The sequence below is a fragment of the Lottia gigantea genome (genome assembly GCF_000327385.1).
Source record: "Lottia gigantea unplaced genomic scaffold LOTGIsca_136, whole genome shotgun sequence".
NCBI classification, from domain to species: Eukaryota; Metazoa; Mollusca; class Gastropoda; family Lottiidae; genus Lottia; species Lottia gigantea.
The window spans coordinates 360,717-378,815 of record NW_008707550.1 but is presented as its reverse complement, the minus strand read 5'-3'; the positions used below and the strand labels follow the sequence as shown (position 1 = coordinate 378,815).

The 18,099-nt window shown below is 32.4% G+C and overlaps 2 protein-coding genes across 2 annotated transcripts; one reads left to right on the top strand and one right to left on the bottom strand.

Annotated features, from left to right (window-relative positions):
- Positions 1-7,456: 7,456 nt before the first annotated feature.
- Positions 7,457-8,881, top strand: LOTGIDRAFT_172545 (hypothetical protein; the record flags this gene model as incomplete). The annotated part of the gene is made up of 2 exons (XM_009049441.1): positions 7,457-7,551; positions 8,074-8,881. The coding sequence occupies 2 exons, from the start codon at positions 7,457-7,459 to the stop codon at positions 8,879-8,881; spliced, it is 903 nt and encodes a 300-aa protein (XP_009047689.1).
- A 3,440-nt stretch (positions 8,882-12,321) lies between these two features.
- LOTGIDRAFT_207699 (hypothetical protein) lies at positions 12,322-17,787 on the bottom strand (the record flags this gene model as incomplete). Its single annotated transcript, XM_009049440.1, has 12 exons — positions 12,322-12,456; positions 13,120-13,323; positions 13,674-13,748; positions 14,379-14,531; positions 14,916-15,044; positions 15,342-15,418; positions 15,658-15,738; positions 16,029-16,080; positions 16,239-16,242; positions 16,730-16,953; positions 17,277-17,381; positions 17,734-17,787. 12 exons carry the CDS (start codon positions 17,785-17,787, stop codon positions 12,322-12,324), a joined length of 1,293 nt encoding a protein of 430 aa, XP_009047688.1.
- Positions 17,788-18,099: the final 312 nt, after the last annotated feature.

The window sequence follows — 18,099 nt, the reverse complement described above, 5'->3', positions numbered from 1 at the left end:
TGAACGGATCATAACAAGATCCAGGTTAACATTGTTTGATTAGAAATTTTGCTCTTGGTTTTGGCACCCCAAAATTATCCTCCAAAAATAATGGGGACCAAGTCCATCTCGGTCACCAGGGTACTTGTACCTTCTGTGGGTATCTGTCAGCATTTCAGTATGTTCCTTAAAAACTTCTGAATCATTTTTTGAAATGTATTGCTGTATGATTGATGAGCCAAAATTTCTTTAGTTGACGTCTCCCTTAAGGTTTAGACAGTAGTCCATTGGTGAGTCCATGGTATTGACAACTCACAGACTTATTATGAGTAAATCTGCAAACGTCCGGTCAATAGAAAATATCATAATAAGATTTGCTTGCTATTAATCAGGTCATATTAAAGTCACCCACGGTTTGTATAATGTATCACGAACTATAGTTTACACAACGAACATTGTCTACTTTATTCCTGACTTGAAAGTCACAGTCTAGATTACCTGATATTGATCAAGCACTCATAATCATCTTCAACAGTTATCATCTCCATAAAACATCAGCTATCATCTACAGTAACCCTACACAACCATCTCTAATTCCTTTCAACAATATTAAAACTTACTTGCCAGACATGGTAACATACGCACATTTGGTTTTGTTTTCAGTAAGTCATTATTTTGAACGATATCAATGTCAGACATACTTCCGGATTTGTTTTCAGCAAGGTAGGGTATCATTTATTTTATTTGAACGATAACAAAACCTAACTTGTCGGAGAAGGTAACATGAGCTCTCCTGGTTTTGTTTTCAGCAAGTAAAGGCATCAATAATTTCTCTATTTAATGTTAACGATAACAAAAGTTATCTTGTTGTTAGAAAGTAAAGGCATATTTTTTATTTCGAATTATAACAAAATCTAGCTTTTTGGAGAAGGTATCACAGCAGTTACTTTTAAGCTAACCTGAACTTTTAGTCGTTCGAATGGGAAATAAACCATGGTTCCATGTGCTACCTTTGAATTGTATAGGCCTACGGTACCATACGTTGCGGATGGTTTGATCTGGCAAAATGATGTGCTACAAAAAATGTGTAGGCCTAATCACCATGATACGTTTGTATCGTTTGAATCATTTCGGATACGGTAACATACAACATTTATAATTAACATGCAAATTGGAGACGGCATTCAGAAGGGCCTGCAACCTTGATTTCTGTTTAATCCTTGTAAATCCATCAGACTAATGAGCCACGTGTTTCATTGTAAAAGTGATTTATTTGTGCTAGAGGTCAGTTATAAGTTAATTAATCATAAATATCTATCAGTAGTATCATTAGGAACTATATAATGAGATGATTATCCTATAGCTTCCTTCACATGTTACCAAATCTATGTTATTGATAAGTAACGTCATTAATGATCAAAAATAATATTGACAAAACAGGATTGGATATTGGGTATTACCAGTCGTTTGAGCCAAAACTAACAACCCGAAACCGTATAACTTGATAACACTGTTGACAATTTGCAAAGGATCAACGACATTTTTTCCATAACCCATCTCTAAAGATCTCTACTGCAGTGATTCAATGGATTAATAGAGGTGAACCATTCACATCTCACCCACTGGACGAACCTCACAACCAAATCAGTATATTTACAATTGGTCTCTCATTGAACTGAGCGCGGGGGAAATAAGTTTTTAAAAAGCACAAAATGTTTACAATAAAGCGATGGAAATGACTATAGATGTAAGAGATCTCAGCCTAAATTTGAGGTGTTTTCAAAAAAGGTCCTGCAAAATACTATGATTTTTCCAATACAAGATTTTGTCGGGCATGTTCTCAATCCCTCTATAAGACGTATCACCTATAATGCATCACAATATGTGTATGGTCACGCAAGTAATCTTTATATTCACTTGACAGAGTAATTCCCGATCAGCAGCTTTCAGTAAAAGAAAATAAACTTGTTAATCTGTTATTCATGCAGGAGCAATTGTTCCAAAAACTGTTACACTTTTTCTTTAAATGATTGAATAATGTGGAGACTGCCTATGTTTTAAATGATATCATATAATTGCAACGACTTTTTTGTGTGTAATGAAAACAGAGATAGTTAGCCTGTTCGACGACTACAGTTATTGTTCGTGTTCAACATATGTTACCTTATCGTGACACAGTCTGCTTACTAATTTCAATGAATATATCGCCGAGTATTGCGTTCCGAGCACAGTATATCTTATATATTGAAATGTATATCTACAATGATCAATATGAATATTTTCTCTAGAAAAAAACATTCCCAATTACTCATTTATTAATGAAATAAATAACACACTTGTCAATCAATATAGTATTATACCATCCATTTTACTTTTATGCACCTGGGCTATGGGCTAATGAGGACCAGCAATGTACTGCAGTGCGAGTGACTAGATGCTTTTTCCATGTCAGTTCCTTCGACCAACATCATTGACAGGGGAAACCGGGATGTATAATCCGAAGGAATGATCTCGACCCATGCATGCCGATCGAACCATTGACCTTCAAATTAGCCAGAAAACGATTGCGGTTCCACAGAAATCAGATGAGCAATATTGTTAATCTATTCAAGAATGAGAAAAGAAACTGCATATAAACAATGGCTACTGTTAATGATAACCTATGTTTCTATTGAATAAGAAATTTCTTCCAACCAAAAAATAGTTTGAAATGTTTGTTAGTGCAAATAAAAAAACATATTGTTAAAAGAATACTATCTCTTAGAATGAAATTTGAAGTCTCAAACTTGGTCAATAAGACTAGACTAGCCTAGACAATATATCAGTGGACTGACTTCGTGTCATAACTAAACAGCAGAATCCATAAATCCATAAACTCATAGAGAAGATAGCCCACCCCTGAAGCTCTGAAAGAAAATCCGCCGAAAACTATCGGGCAACGACCTGAAAACAAAGAAAATTTCGGGCAAACCAGCCTGTCCCTTAACAAGCCCTCGGTCTGTACGCCTATGATTAAGTACTTATTTATTGTTTATTGAGCGTTTTTTAAAAAAATAATTACTTGTAGTTTTATGGTTCATTTAATTTACTCAGTTTTATGGAAAGACCAAACTTTCAATGAAACAATGACATCGGTAATAAAATTAGAAACAATGATCGCCTACAAACAATATCTCTACTAAAATGAACTTTAATATGATTCAGTGAACATGCTTTCTGAACAACAGAAATCGTGAAATCATATTTCATCACAAGAACGAACACTATTCTTCAATAATATCGATTCGAAGTTTCAAATTGCTTATATAATAGGAATCACATTTTGTACATTTCTGTATGTATTCCCATTTGTAATTGACCCGGAAGTAATGGTTAGCCTATATCATATTCAAATATGGAACGCTTTCAATAAAAGCGTAAAACAATATGGCTATACGCTTGTAAATATATCTTACTATAGCTCGAACTAATATAATCGATTAAAGTATTTGCCATTGATGATTGTTTAAAATCTCAACTACCAACTGGAAAAGCACTTTTATTTATATCTAAGGCATCGTTGCTATGGTTATGTTGACATAAACAATGAATATAGAGCTAAGCTTGGGGCTATTTGATCTTGAAAACTATTGTCCGTTATTAATAAGAATTTGATGCTAATCTAGAATTCTATTTTTATAACGAGAATCTGTCATGTATTTTCGGACAATTAAGTTTGTCTGAAACATCATGGAACTTGACCTTAATGGCTTAATTATGCTACTGTAGCCTATTGGAAATATATAAAAAATGAACCTTGTGTAAACCACCAATCTTGACAGCCATTTTACTTCCATTCAGTCGTCGAATTAGTGCAAAACCTGTAGTAGATAAACGTCGATCTTGACAGCCATTCTACCTCCGTTCATTCATCAGCTTTTTCCATGAGTCCGAAGAAGATATTTTTGACGATCATCGGTTACCAAAGGTTGTAGGGGCCAATATATTTCATGCCAGAATCAGATCGTTTTCTTAGGAACCGTGACATGTCATATACATAAAAACCATATCATGTCCAACAAGCTTGTTTGGCGGTTTTCTGTGGGCCTAGCTCGAAAGAAGTCAAAATTCATAATTTAAAGATTTTATTTATTGTTTTACTGACTGACTGTTCTAGCTAAAAGATAATGATATCCTAGACTGTAATTACTGGTTATAATTGATATAATTATCACTTTGTTATATATTACCGCAGTTCTATAATTATATTTTATATTAAGCCATAGTCATTATATAATAATATAAATAGCATGACGTCCATTGATATTCCGAACACAGTAGATATAGGCTAATACTTAATGTCATTGATAAACTCAAAATTATATGACATTAATAAGTATTATAGGATATATCGAATTTTCCATGATGCGTCTACATGTATCATTCCAATTTCTCACAAGTCTATGATAATTAAGAGGACCATGAACAGGATTCAATTTCATATTTCATTAGATTCCATGTATGTTGCCTTAGCTCGTCTAAATTCTCTGCGTCTGCGTCCGTGACATCATGAAATGTGAATGGATACTCACTTTTCGTGTTGATCTTAGGGATCTTTTTCTTGCCATCATGGATTTGTAGACCAATTTGGTGGGAGGGGACTTCCAGCTCTGTTACCTTGCACTGAATCTATTGGTGTATTTGGTAAAGTAAAGCAGAGTTAGTTCTTCTGCGATATCCAGGCCATCAAGTTGCTCCCACTCGATTACTAGAAGGAAGATAAATTGTGCATTGTTAATGGGGAAGTAGATTTAGAGAAGAAGAAGAGTCAATAGGAAGTACAGGCAGTGTAAAAGAGATAAGGAACCGAAAAGGAATACAGAGTAAAATAAACAGTGAAGAGGTGAAAGCATGTACGGAGAAGTAAGGAAGAGATAGATGTACGGGGAAGATCTGAGAGGAAGAAAAAAAGAAATGTTTAAGAAGAAGGGCGAGAGGATGCCTGGTAGAGGAGGTCGGAAACTCAAGTGAGTTCGTAGAGGTTAATTGAGATGACAGGGAATGAAGTCATTATATTGAAACAGGAGGGTGAAGGCATATTATAGTACCTCCGTGCTATGCTTCAAATCTCAGTCCTACTCAGAAAGCCTATCATGAAACGCCACCTTCCACAACCCTAAATGTGTCGATATGATACTTCAATGTGAATTAAACTTATACAATTTTTTCACAAGTAGCCTCAATGGTCAAATGAAATTGCAGAGAATAACTTCCCTTGAATTAAACGTATATAAAACGTTACAATTTAAATTAAATATTTTATTGTATTGTATTTAATGTAAAATCAGAAGCAATTCAAAATTGAAGACTCAAGGTGAATTTCGCCATATTTGGGTTAAAAAATGTTCCAAATTAGACTATTTTTTAGAGAAATTCCAACCAAGAGAAAATCAACCCGAAACAGGGACACTTGATTTACGAGTAAATTACTACAGCACACAATGGACCCGAGAAATTTGTCTGATAATGGGTATATAGTTGCGTGGATATGATATGGATAATCGGATAAAAAATTTAAAATGATAATTATCACCGTCTCGTATGAGTTCTGCTTTGGAACAGCTGTGGTCAAAACGCATAAAATTTGGTATCGTTTAATACACACTGTGACTAAATGACCATATCGAACCCATAAAAGTCTTTTATGGTATGAAGCAATTTAATAATGCGATTTTCTTGCCACAAAGATGTAAAAACTTTTCTCCAATCAAGAATCCAATCCTCAATGAAACACAATATGTTCAATGCAGCCAATGAAATTTCTACGATGGATAGGGGTTAGAAAATCCCTTTAATTGACACTTAGCAGTGCCTCAATTACATTAAAACCAAATTGTTAAATCAATATATTTTTCTTATAGTGTCTTTGTCATTGTAATGAACTACCTATTACTCAACACATTAAATACCAATAATATCAAGACAACGACGTTTTTAGAAACGAATTCAGATACCTGGTTTACCAATAATTTAAATAACTGGAATATTATTTGACCTAATTTGGTCTAGTGCAAAGAAGTGCAAAACTCTAAGCTGCATCTGAAGTCTAGAAGAGTTAACGACTTAACTGACGCTGACTGACCAATGGTCTTGGATAGCCATCATGTTGGTTCTGCTAGCGCTCTGCAACAGGTTTAGCTTTATGGCAAATGTCAAGAATTGCCGAATGGAGCGAGATATTAGCAACTTACATGCAAAACTCACTGACTTAAATTGCCATTTGCTTAAGCATAATTATATTATCTCAATTTGGTGGCAAATGGTGCTTTTTAAACTGCTTTCCACGTCGCCTTCTTAAAACTATGGACATTTATGATTGCTATTAGAAAGATAGTTTACTACTCTGTGTGATAGCCCCATCTTGAAATGATCAGCTTCTCGAACTTTAACCCTTTTTCATTCCATCGGTGTTTGAAGCAACAGTATAGAATGCTTAATCCGACCACGACCAAGTGGTCCGAACGTACAGGATGCTTCACAATCAATTGGACTGTTTCTACCCCTGGTTTCATTTGGATAACTTTACTGTGCCAAGCTCAACAATCTGCTAGCTTGTTTTCGTATGCCCAAGGAATTAGTCTTTTTGAATGAATACTGATTTTGTTGCAAATACAGTATATTGTTACCTTTTGTTAAAAACAGTTAACATACATATTTTCATATACATAATATGCATATTCATTTGTATGCACATATAACCATCCAGAAGGTTAGTCTCTTGGAACTGTCTAGAATAGTAGCTTTAATCAGATTTATAACAGACTTTATTATTGGATATATTTCAGGAATTCAATCATGTGGTAAATTGTTCTGAGATACTATTATTGAAATGGACATCAAAGGTCAGTGGTGTGAGAAAACCACAGCATCACAATGTTATTATACCTTCATGATCAATAAGTTAACTTTCTTTCCTCACGCAATCTAATTTAATCATGTTTTCTCTTACTTTCTCTATTGCAGATTGCATTGAGTAGTAAATCTGGTAAAATATCTTTAGTTACAATGAACAGCTGGTGTACCAATCAATAACAAATCGAACAGTGAATTGTTGACTGCCTTTTACTTAAACTTAACTGCGCTGACATACATTTTCTTATCGGGAGCTTTTTAAGTTGAAGCTGATACAGGATCGATGTACTTATAGTTTAGAGTCAAAACTGATGGAACCCATGTGAAAACCTATGTGATTAGCATTGATATATTGAGTTACTGAAGTTTTACTTGTTGCACTTTTTGCTGGTGCTGTGTTCGAGAACAGGCTTGTTTTTGTGCTGGCATAGTTTCAATGGAGTGTAGTGCTTACGTAACGTCAGTGTTCTGACTTGTTTGGATCAATCAATGGTACAATGAGGTCTGTTGTTATTCCTCTTCGGATAATTCAAAAATTAATTAACTAATGCGGTATAGATTGTGATTGCAATATATCTATGGCAACATGGATGGTGCAAGTATAACATGGCTGGTATTTTTAACTATATTTGGAGTGATGTTTATTGTTACGTGTATCTTATCATCTATAAAAGCAGTAAAGTAAGTTCTCTTGATTCACCTAATCCAAAAGATGTGATGTGATGATATTTTTGTTAGCATTTTCCACAACAATCTTATATCTTATATCTTATTCAGTCTTAAATGTGTCTACCATTAACATAAAAGCAGATTCAACGCATTTGGTATCTATATGATGACTGGCCAGATGTATTCGTGAATTATTAAGAATGCTTAACTGGTACCCATTGTGTTTCGGTTAGTCACCAACTAATATACTTAATGAATGCACATATGGCTGCCTTGTCATATTTTATCACGTAAAGAGTTGTTAATAGCCTAATATGAATATTTTGTATTACATTTTCGCACCGTTTCTAAAGGAACATGGGAAATGGGAAATGCCGGACACTAGCATTTACGCAAAATTGAACTTAATGTCCTTGAATAATATTACGGAGGCGTTAACTCAGTTTTGTCAGCTTTTAATTGTCATAACGTGCAGACAATTCAATTACTTTAATCAATAATACATAAACTCACATACTTTCTTTTTCATTGTAGAGACAGACGAATTATAAAAAAGAAAATAGCAGCCAAACATGCAGCAAGAATTATTTTAAACAAACCATCTGTGTTAGGTTATACACGTCAGTTATCCAGATCATCAGACGACGTTCTTTCACCAGTTATCAACTCAGGGGGAGGTCTTATAGCTGAACGAATGCGGAAAGAACAACAACGGAGGCAACAAAATAAATCACCCACCAGAAAATTTGAAAACATTACAGCCGATCCTCGTTCCGAAAACAGGGTCGAGCGTCGTCAGTATTTAGAACGAAGTATTCGACGGAAATCAGGAGATTATGACAATTTGGACTATTTAGAACTTCAAAATAACAAATCACCGAAGCAAAATGATCCATATTATAATTATTTTTCATCATCTCGATCTGGTAGCAACCTTTACGTTGATCGTCGCTGGAACGAAACGAAACCAGTCAATGATCACACAACGTTTACAACGCGGTCAACATCGGATGTGAGGAAGGCAGCAAGACTGAATGTAGAGGACTCTCAGTCTAATCATAACAAACAATACGGAAGTAGTAAATCTTTACCCAGTCCACCAGACAAACTGTCCGTGTATCGAACTCAATCAGCAGAAATGTTGAGTAGAAATTCTTCCAGGCAAAGTGTTCGCAGAAACTCATATGAAGAAGCCATGGCCAACGACGAGTATTTCTCTAGTGGTTTAGCCAATTCTGAACGCATTGTAAATATGTACAGACATTATCCTAATGGAAATACAGGTGTGGAAAACAGAGCATATATGAAATCTGATGATATACTTCGCCAAGTTTCGCTCTAGCATTAACATTCCTTATCTCTATAGATCTATTTTAATTTTTACCATCCATTTTTATTTATTTATATATCCATTTAATCACTGATTTATTAATACTATCACTGTCTTCAAATCGTAATTTGAATGAAAATTTTAATGTGTGAAAGTCGTCCGGGCTGCATGCCATCCCATTCTAACCGCCAATGGAACTGGAAGTTAACAATTTCATTGCTAATATCATTATAAAAACAACCGACAAAATTATTGACTTTGAATGAATAATCAATAATTTTGGTCCACATCAGAATTTAGACGATATAATCACCAATTATGATATCGGTAATATCAGAACTAGAGAATGTTTATATCGTCTGGAAATTATGATGGTTGAATTTTGTTCATCGCACGCCTAGGTTTAATTATAAGGAGAACCCGAATTCGTATTTTAAATCAGAAAATTTAGCACAATATGTTCTATCAGTTAGTAAATGTTTATACTTTATCATTTTGATTTGGCAGAGTATACTAATAATATACTGATTAACATGCAAAATACGACACAATCTCGTCTACAGTACTGAACAACATCGCGACATCTTGGGACACATTAAAGACATCTTCACAATATCAAGTTATTACGAACCGCGTCGAATACCTACTGCAATAGCCACCTTACTTGTATCATGGAAGTTTGTAAATGTTGAGATTTGACTGGATTCTAAGCTACTGAATAGTGTCAATCAGACTCTCAACTGAAAATCTGTTAAATCAATGCCATCATATTAACAGTATATGTCGAGGGCTGTTGCTTGGCTATTGCATTTGAGATCTTAGACATAGTTGGTAAAGCTCGACATATAGATGCATAAAAGAAAGAATGCATATTTGTAAATCGTAATGACACCTTGACCAATATTAAATCTATTTACAATAAATACATAATTTCATAAATTACAATTTACCTTTTGGCCGCAATCAATCCCATAATTAGCCCTTTTCCGCATTATGCACGCCATATATTACGTACTTCGTCTTATACCTTAACTGCAAAAGCCAATTTTCTTGTGTTGCAGAAGTTAGTAAATGTGGGATTTTATTGGATTGTAAGCTAATGAATTTAGCCAATCAAAGGCTTCGACAGTAAGCCATAATGATTACAGTCTTTCTGTCCAGGACGGACATTGTTGACGCCAATATACGCCCCCCATTTCATGTGAGCGTATAAAAAATGATGTATCGTATCTTCTAGGTTGCTAATAACATATCTCATTTCATATCTCTAAACAGCACTTCGTGGCAACCCCAAAACGGTCACTACTCCTGAAGAGCAAAAGATGACAGTTGAAGAGGCTGAAAATAAGCGTGTAATATGCGTGTATCTTGACTACTACATGAAATGATTATATGTAAAAAGATATTTCGTCTTTATTTAACAATTACAACATAAAACCAAAACCAAACAAAACAAAAAACATGTTAATCAGACCGTCTCAAAAACATAAAATATCTTTAAATGCAAATAGATATTTCTAATTAGTATAGCTTTTCAAATTAAACTGATACATCACAAATATTGACTCAAACTGATACCTTATAAATATTTCATATTCAAAATGAATCAAAACAAATATTTACTATTACTGAAATTGATTTAGAACAAATTTTTAACATTACTGAAATTTATTCAAAACAAATATTTAAAAATATTTAAATTGAGCCAGAACAAATATTTGATTCAAAACAAATATTTAAAAATATTTAGATTGATTCCAAATAAATATTTGATTCAAAACAAATATTTAAAAATATTCAAATTGATTCAAAACAAATATTTCAAGATATTCAAATTGATTCAAAACAAATATTTCTAAATATTCAGATTGATTAACAAATATTTCAAAATATTCAGATTGATTAACAAATATTTCAAAATATTCAGATTGATTCAGAACAAACACTTTAAATATTCAAATGTGATTCAAGACAAACATTTTGGAACATTCAAATTAATTACGAATTCATTCAAAAAATATTCTTTGCATACAGCATGCAAAGGCAAATCAAATTGTAACTGCATAAAAAATATTCTTATACATATATAGAAATTTGAACATATTATATTCAGTAGTAAGTAGATATGACAGAACAGCCTTGAAAGTGGAAGAAGAATATAACAGATTTAACCAAAATTGATGCAATATTCATTAAGTGGGATTGACTGCAATCTATATCTCAAACTGATGCTTAAAACTTGTGAAATAGATCTCTTCACTTTATGTGCGTGTATCAGGGACACCTGATGCTTCCATCTACCTCATTCAAATTTTTTTCAGTAATCTGTGGTTTGTCTAATTCTAGAAAAACTTTAACTGACGTGACCTTCATACCAATTGGCATAGATGGTGAAGTTTCTGGAAACTCAGAATAGAGCCATTGGATGTGAATAGAAAAGGATCTATAAGTTTTCTTCTTATGCATTTCCTTTCTTCACAACTGGTATGTCTAAAAAAAAATTATCAATTTGAACAAATGTAAATATATAACAAAAAACACAAGGGAATATAATGTTATGTACTTTGTTATTAAAGAAGTGTGTTGTGTGTTCTATTATTTGTACTCTCAGCTTCTAAATGTTGTTCAAATCTTACATATGTATATACACAAAATATATAATTATAATATAATAATTAAATCAATATACCATTAAGAACAAAAATTACAGGCAAGAAATAAGTAATAAGAGAAAACTAAACACATAAAAAAATAAAAGATCTACATTATGATATCCATAGTTTTGATTTGAAGGTTTTTTGAAAAGAATGTAAAATGACTAAGTTGAGATCATATTGCTATTTTAAGGAATCTTTTAAACTAACTAATGCATTAGGTAGAGAAGGGTTTGTGAAGTTAAGAAATAAATGCATTAGAATATCAACAAGATAGAGTAAGTTTTGACTTGTAGCTAGGAGAACCTTCCATAAAACAATATTTACAACCATTTCCTCTGAAAGAAAAACAAAAGTTTGATCAAAAATTTCTTGTGATATAGTACATCACAAAATGGGACAATTTTCGGCCACTTTGTATTTTTAGATTTCTTTGGTTGTACAGCTTCAAAAAGATAGTACTTGTTAGTTTTTTTTTAAACCAGATTAAATGAAGATATACAAATAGGCTAGATGAATATTACTTTACAATATCTAGATAATATAGCATGTTATTGAGTAACTTTCCATGATTTCTAACAGCAATGCCCACAAAACCTCCTAAAACTATCATGATTCATTCATTCTATTTCCTGTGCTTCAATTTATTTGTACTGATTTTCCAAATAAGTAATTTCTTTTTTAAATCATTATGATGCACATTTCTTATTTCGTAACATATTTTCTTAGTAAACCATGAAATAACTCAATTAAATGTTAGTTTTTAATGAAGATAATCAAATTACCTTACCTGATATATTATGCATAATAATTAGGTGATATCAGTAAATCTGTTAATATAACTAATTGATCATCAGTAAACATTTGTTTATGATCTAACCAATTATCATGATGTGTTCGACGGAAATCACTTAATGTCTTCTTTACTGTTAACTACAAATACAAAATAATTTCTTCAATACCTGATCTCTTCATATAACTACTAAATTTATTCAGACAATCTTGAATGTGAATATAAAACATATGTCACTTTTTTTTCAGTGAACATAAATTCACCTCCATGGTGTTTTATTTGGAAGACTTACAGCATAAAATGGGCACCATTTTCAGGAATTGAATTGGGTTTTGAATATGTGTAAATAATCTTCAGGATTACTAGGAATGTACCAACATCGCATAATTCCTTCAAAAATACCTCAAACTAGGAATTTCAATTTCTTCTAAAGAAAAGACGACTTGTCATTTTAACTTTCAAACAAGTATGATTCTGGACATACATAGATTTGAAGGCTCAAATTTTCACAATTCCCGTTTCTGAGACTAAGGTACATGTGGTCAAATGAATGGCAAACTAATTCCTCTAAGTACCAGAATTCTACGTCTTGTGTAGTTACATAATTGCTATCAAATAAAGGGACATCCAGTATACCAAATGTTCTGTTAAGGACTGAATATTACCAGGATGGCTTGGTTAAAAGATATGGACCATAAAATAACAATATGACGCAAACTAATCCTAAAATCTGATCAAGTTTGGAACTAGTTTTGACATTTTGGAATAAGGAAAACCCCAATAAAATCCTAGATAAGACTGACCTGTATAGGTTGTGGATCATTAACATGTACAGATAAATCCATCAATATCTGTGGTACAAACTCTGGTACATCATAGGGGTAAGCTTGTACACATGCACTTAACCCTAGTACTCCAGCATGGCGTTTTATCAATGTATCTAATGGTAAAGCTTGTGTTAATTTACGTTTCTTTACTTTAGTTCTTCTTAAGTGTTCAAAATGATCCTGCGAATAAAGATAAATGACACTGTTAGGAAAACTGCAAAAAACTGTAGCTGCCATTTCGATAAATAGTTAATTTACCATATGTTAATATGTAATGAAATAGTTAAGGCCAGATGATAATGACCTGCAATTTAATTGGTTAGAGCTCTTAATTTGTCACAGTAACATTGATGAAATGGTGGTCTCGGGTTCTAATCTCAGATGGCATGTAAGTCTAGTGACATTATCATCTTTCCTCATTATTCCAATTGACAAAGCTCCACAGACTTTCTTTCTGAGCTAGACAGTTGGTGTCATATTTTAATTTTCTCTACAATGAAAGCTAATGAAGCATAATGTAAATAACTTACCATCATGCCTTGTTCTAATTGAAGAAAACCACAATGTAATAGACCACTAAATGTAACAGACGCCATTTCACGAACCTAAAATAGGTGACAAACTCATTAAGTTAGTAAAAATAGATATATCAATGTGTTCAAGCCTTACACTAGATATTTATATCATTTACATTAATGTTGAATTCAATCACCTTTCACAATCTACTTTCTACTTGTGGGCGTATATATCATTTAAGGTGACAGACATTTTTTCCTAATTCACTCAAGGGTAAGCAGGGGTGGGCATTATACATAGTACATGCGCTATATATTCACAATGAAACAGTACTTGGTGGAATACAACTTAAATTAGGCCCAAACTTTTCATTATTATTAAGGATAGAATCAAAAATCAGACATTTTGTCATCTTATAATAGATGCATTCAGTTAGTTGCACATCATTTCAGTTAATACTGTGGCAAAGATATTGGTGCACATTTAAAGATTATTCCAAATTTTAACCCAAACAATTTACATTTGAGGTAGAAAATAAGGAAATTTATAACTACATGTATCTTAAAATAGAGTGAACTGCTTGTGAATATGTTTGGAATTGGTGAAATATCTTTGAACAAGTATACCCATGGCACTTTTCAGAATATACATACAGACCAATTGACTGAAATACTTGTAATTTCAACACAGATAAAAATGTTATTTAATTGTAGACATACCTCTAATTGTTCATCACAGATTAAATGAAAGAGAATTTCCTGTATTTGTTGTTTATAATGTGGATTATCCAATAGGAAGAAGTTATCAAAGACAATATTCTGTATATAACGTAAAATAGATTTTCTAGCATGCCATGACTGTAACCCTGTAACCTTAAAACAAAAAAAAATTTATAACATATCTAATATAGTAGTGTATAATTTATACATTCAATCATACACAAATGCACAAACTCCAAAATAATTTAGAACAATTAAATGTCAGCAATTCCGTTCGATCTTTTTGTTGTTGAAACACATGGTAGGAGCTTAACTGTGGTATAACTAGTTTAAATCAAAGTCATTATTGATTTTACTCTGTAAATATATATAGAGAGATGGGAGTTTGCAGTGATCAAGTAATTTACAGCACATTTCACAAGTAGTGCTTGATGTTTAATTTGGCTCACTCAGGAAAACTGTGCTTCTTATATGACATAGAAAAAACAATATGTAAACCACAAAAACAATAAGTTGAAAAACCAAGAAGGTTCCTACCTCTCTCATCATTTCTATAACATGAGGAATGTCAGATTCTTCTAGTAGAGCATGAGATAAACAATAAAATGCTGCATTCCGTAGAACTACTAAATCATCATCAGTTGATTCACAGTCTAATGCACAAATCTGAAAATATACCATGTACATAATATAAGAATTAAACACCATATAATTTTAATTGCCATAATTTTGTTGTGTTCATACAAAATAAATATATGTTTTAATCAAATCAATAATTATGCCACCATACAAGCCATTTAATCTCTGATCAAAATACGCATATCAATTTAGCATTTAACATTAAAATGCCTGAATGAATTTTCATTGAGTTTTAAGAACCTTTACAGTCAAAAGTAAATGTGAAATCGTTTCACATTCACCAATCAGAATTCAGGTATGATGAAGATGAAAATTATTACTTACAACTGGTAATAAAGGCAGAATTTCTTGAGGTGATGTTTCATAAGCCCTTCCATTACTACTTACTAAAAACTTTAAGACTGAAATATATAATCACTTTGTAAATTGTATATGGACCATTGGAAAAACAACATACATCAGAAATTATAACGTCTGTAGAGACTTCATTCAGTGAAAAAAAAAAACCAAAACACACAGTTTTGACATATTCCAATACAAATTTATTTGTTTCACATGAATAGTCTGACTGTGATCAATTATTCTCATTAGCCTAATTCTATATCTATATTGATCTGATGAAAAATAAAAGAAATTTTACCTGTTTTACACAGTCTTATAGCTTCTTTTCTATCTTCTTCTGAATTACTTCCATCTACTTCCATTAACGTTGTACCTTCATCTACAAATGAAATTCAAAAATATAGCATGACTTACAACATAATAATGAAATAAGAGATGATGGAAGTCTTTTTTGGACATAAATCACATATATAGCATTTAATACTAAGAGGATTAGTATCAGAATTATTATCCTCAAAACTCTAAGGATATGGACTGCATTCAGGTTGTAATATAACTATTGTTTGACTAATAATTGGTAAATAGTAAAGAGTAAAGTGAAAAGGCCCACCCTCAAATCTCTCAAAATACATTACAAATTACCAGAAGAAGATGCATAATAATTCCTACCTGTCTGAACTTCAACTGTATCTTTCAGTTTATCTAAAGTAGGTAATATCATCTTCATAAAGTCTGATTTAACTGGTGATCTTACATTCTTATTTAATTTATAATCATAGAGATAGATATTAGATAGTAAACTGTAATATAGAATATATATATATAAAATAGTTATTAATAGTTATACAACTTTATATACACCTGACATTTGTTTCAAACTAGTCTGTAGAAAAATAAATAAATTTTGAAGCCAATCAGCTTTCTTATCTACATGGTGTCTTCCCATATCACCCTTTCCCAATTCGCATTTCCCCATTTGCCCCATAATCCCTATTTTTGCCACTTATCCAACTCTGCCTTATTCGCAAAATGCCATTTTCATGTTGGCAATAGGGCGAACAGGGAAGAAGGGGCGAAATGACAAGGGGGCAGGTTTGAACAGGGATGAAATAAAAAAAGAGTGATATAGAAAAGTGGCCAAATCCACCAGAAACAAATTGGAAAGAATGGGAATAGAAAAAAGCAAAATGGGAATGAAGGAGATTTAAAAAGATTGGGCCAATACAGGAATAAACCCATCTTCATTGTACAGATAAATACAATAAAACATCTCACAAGGTCATTAAATACATGTATATGACAGGGAGTGCTGTGGTATAAGAATATATTTAAAATTCATTGCAATTCATACTAAAAAAAAAAAGGCTTACCTGCCAATTTCATCTCGAACAGCTTTATATTGATGTGATAGATGTTGAGATACAAGACTTAATATTCTGTGTAATATTTCAGGAATTCTCCATTCTTGTTGAATAACACTATATAATATCATAGATAAACGACTGGAATCACCAAACGCTCCACCATCACCACTTAATGGACTGGTTAACAGAAACTCATACAAGGCAGATAACTTTCTTGGATCACGACTTTCCTACAAACATATAAAAAGATATCAATTTCATGTCATACTATTCAGAGCTAATGAAGACAGGTAATTCCATGCAGCTGGCGATGGGAATTCTTCAAAAAGTATGGCCGCAATATGGTCAAGTTTTATATCATTGACATGTGTTACTTAGTTATATATAAATGTATGGTCTTAAAGTTTACATAGCAGAGTGCTCTCCCATAGCCCTTCAGCCTTCAATGCTGCTTAGCCTATACACATGTTATTTGGTGGACAGATCCATACTACTGGGCACAAGTTAAGTAAATTTAAATATTAAGCATGGAGATGTAAAAAATGTAACCTACTGTAATAGAACTGTAAAATGTTTTCCAATCACTGACAGTTTCTATACTATAGTTACTTATTGTTGTTTTTAACAACGGTATAGCCCACTTCCATAACTCTTCAACCTATTATCAAATATAAAACATAAGAATTAGAACTTATTAAAACACTCCTTCAGGGTTTCTCATACAAGAGTGAGATATGCCAAATATAATCATGTATGCTGAAGACAAACAATACCAAGACATCCAATGTGATATGACGTTTAATAGTCTAAAACTGCATGACCATCAAAGGGAAACTAGAACTAAAAAATTCTAAAAACTAGTATGTCTTCATCATGACATAAAAGTCAGCATATTTCTTAATTTCAAAGTTATACCTTCCCGTCCCTAATAACATTATCTTAAAGAATATTAAGCAAAAACTCTTCAGTTAATTCATCAGGATTTTTGACTTCAACTGTGTAATACTTACATGTTGGAAAGACCAATGTTTAGCACCACGTATTGCACCAGCTAATATCTCCATACCACATCTTTGACTACTGTGTTGTTTATCATGACTTGTATCTAAGATTAATCTTTCTATATGTGGTTTAAATATATCCAACATACATATACCATAGTTTCTAAATAAACCCTACAAAAATCATTGTGCACTATAGATTAGACAGCAAAACAAATCCATTGTGGTCTTAAAACATTCATAGCAGAGTGCTCTCCCATGAACCTTTAGCCTCGAGTTTCAATCTTTTCCCTGCATCATGTTTAATACTAGTGGGTAGTGGTTGTCTACCCTGTATGAGGATATGTAATAGGATCAATAATCTATACAATTCGC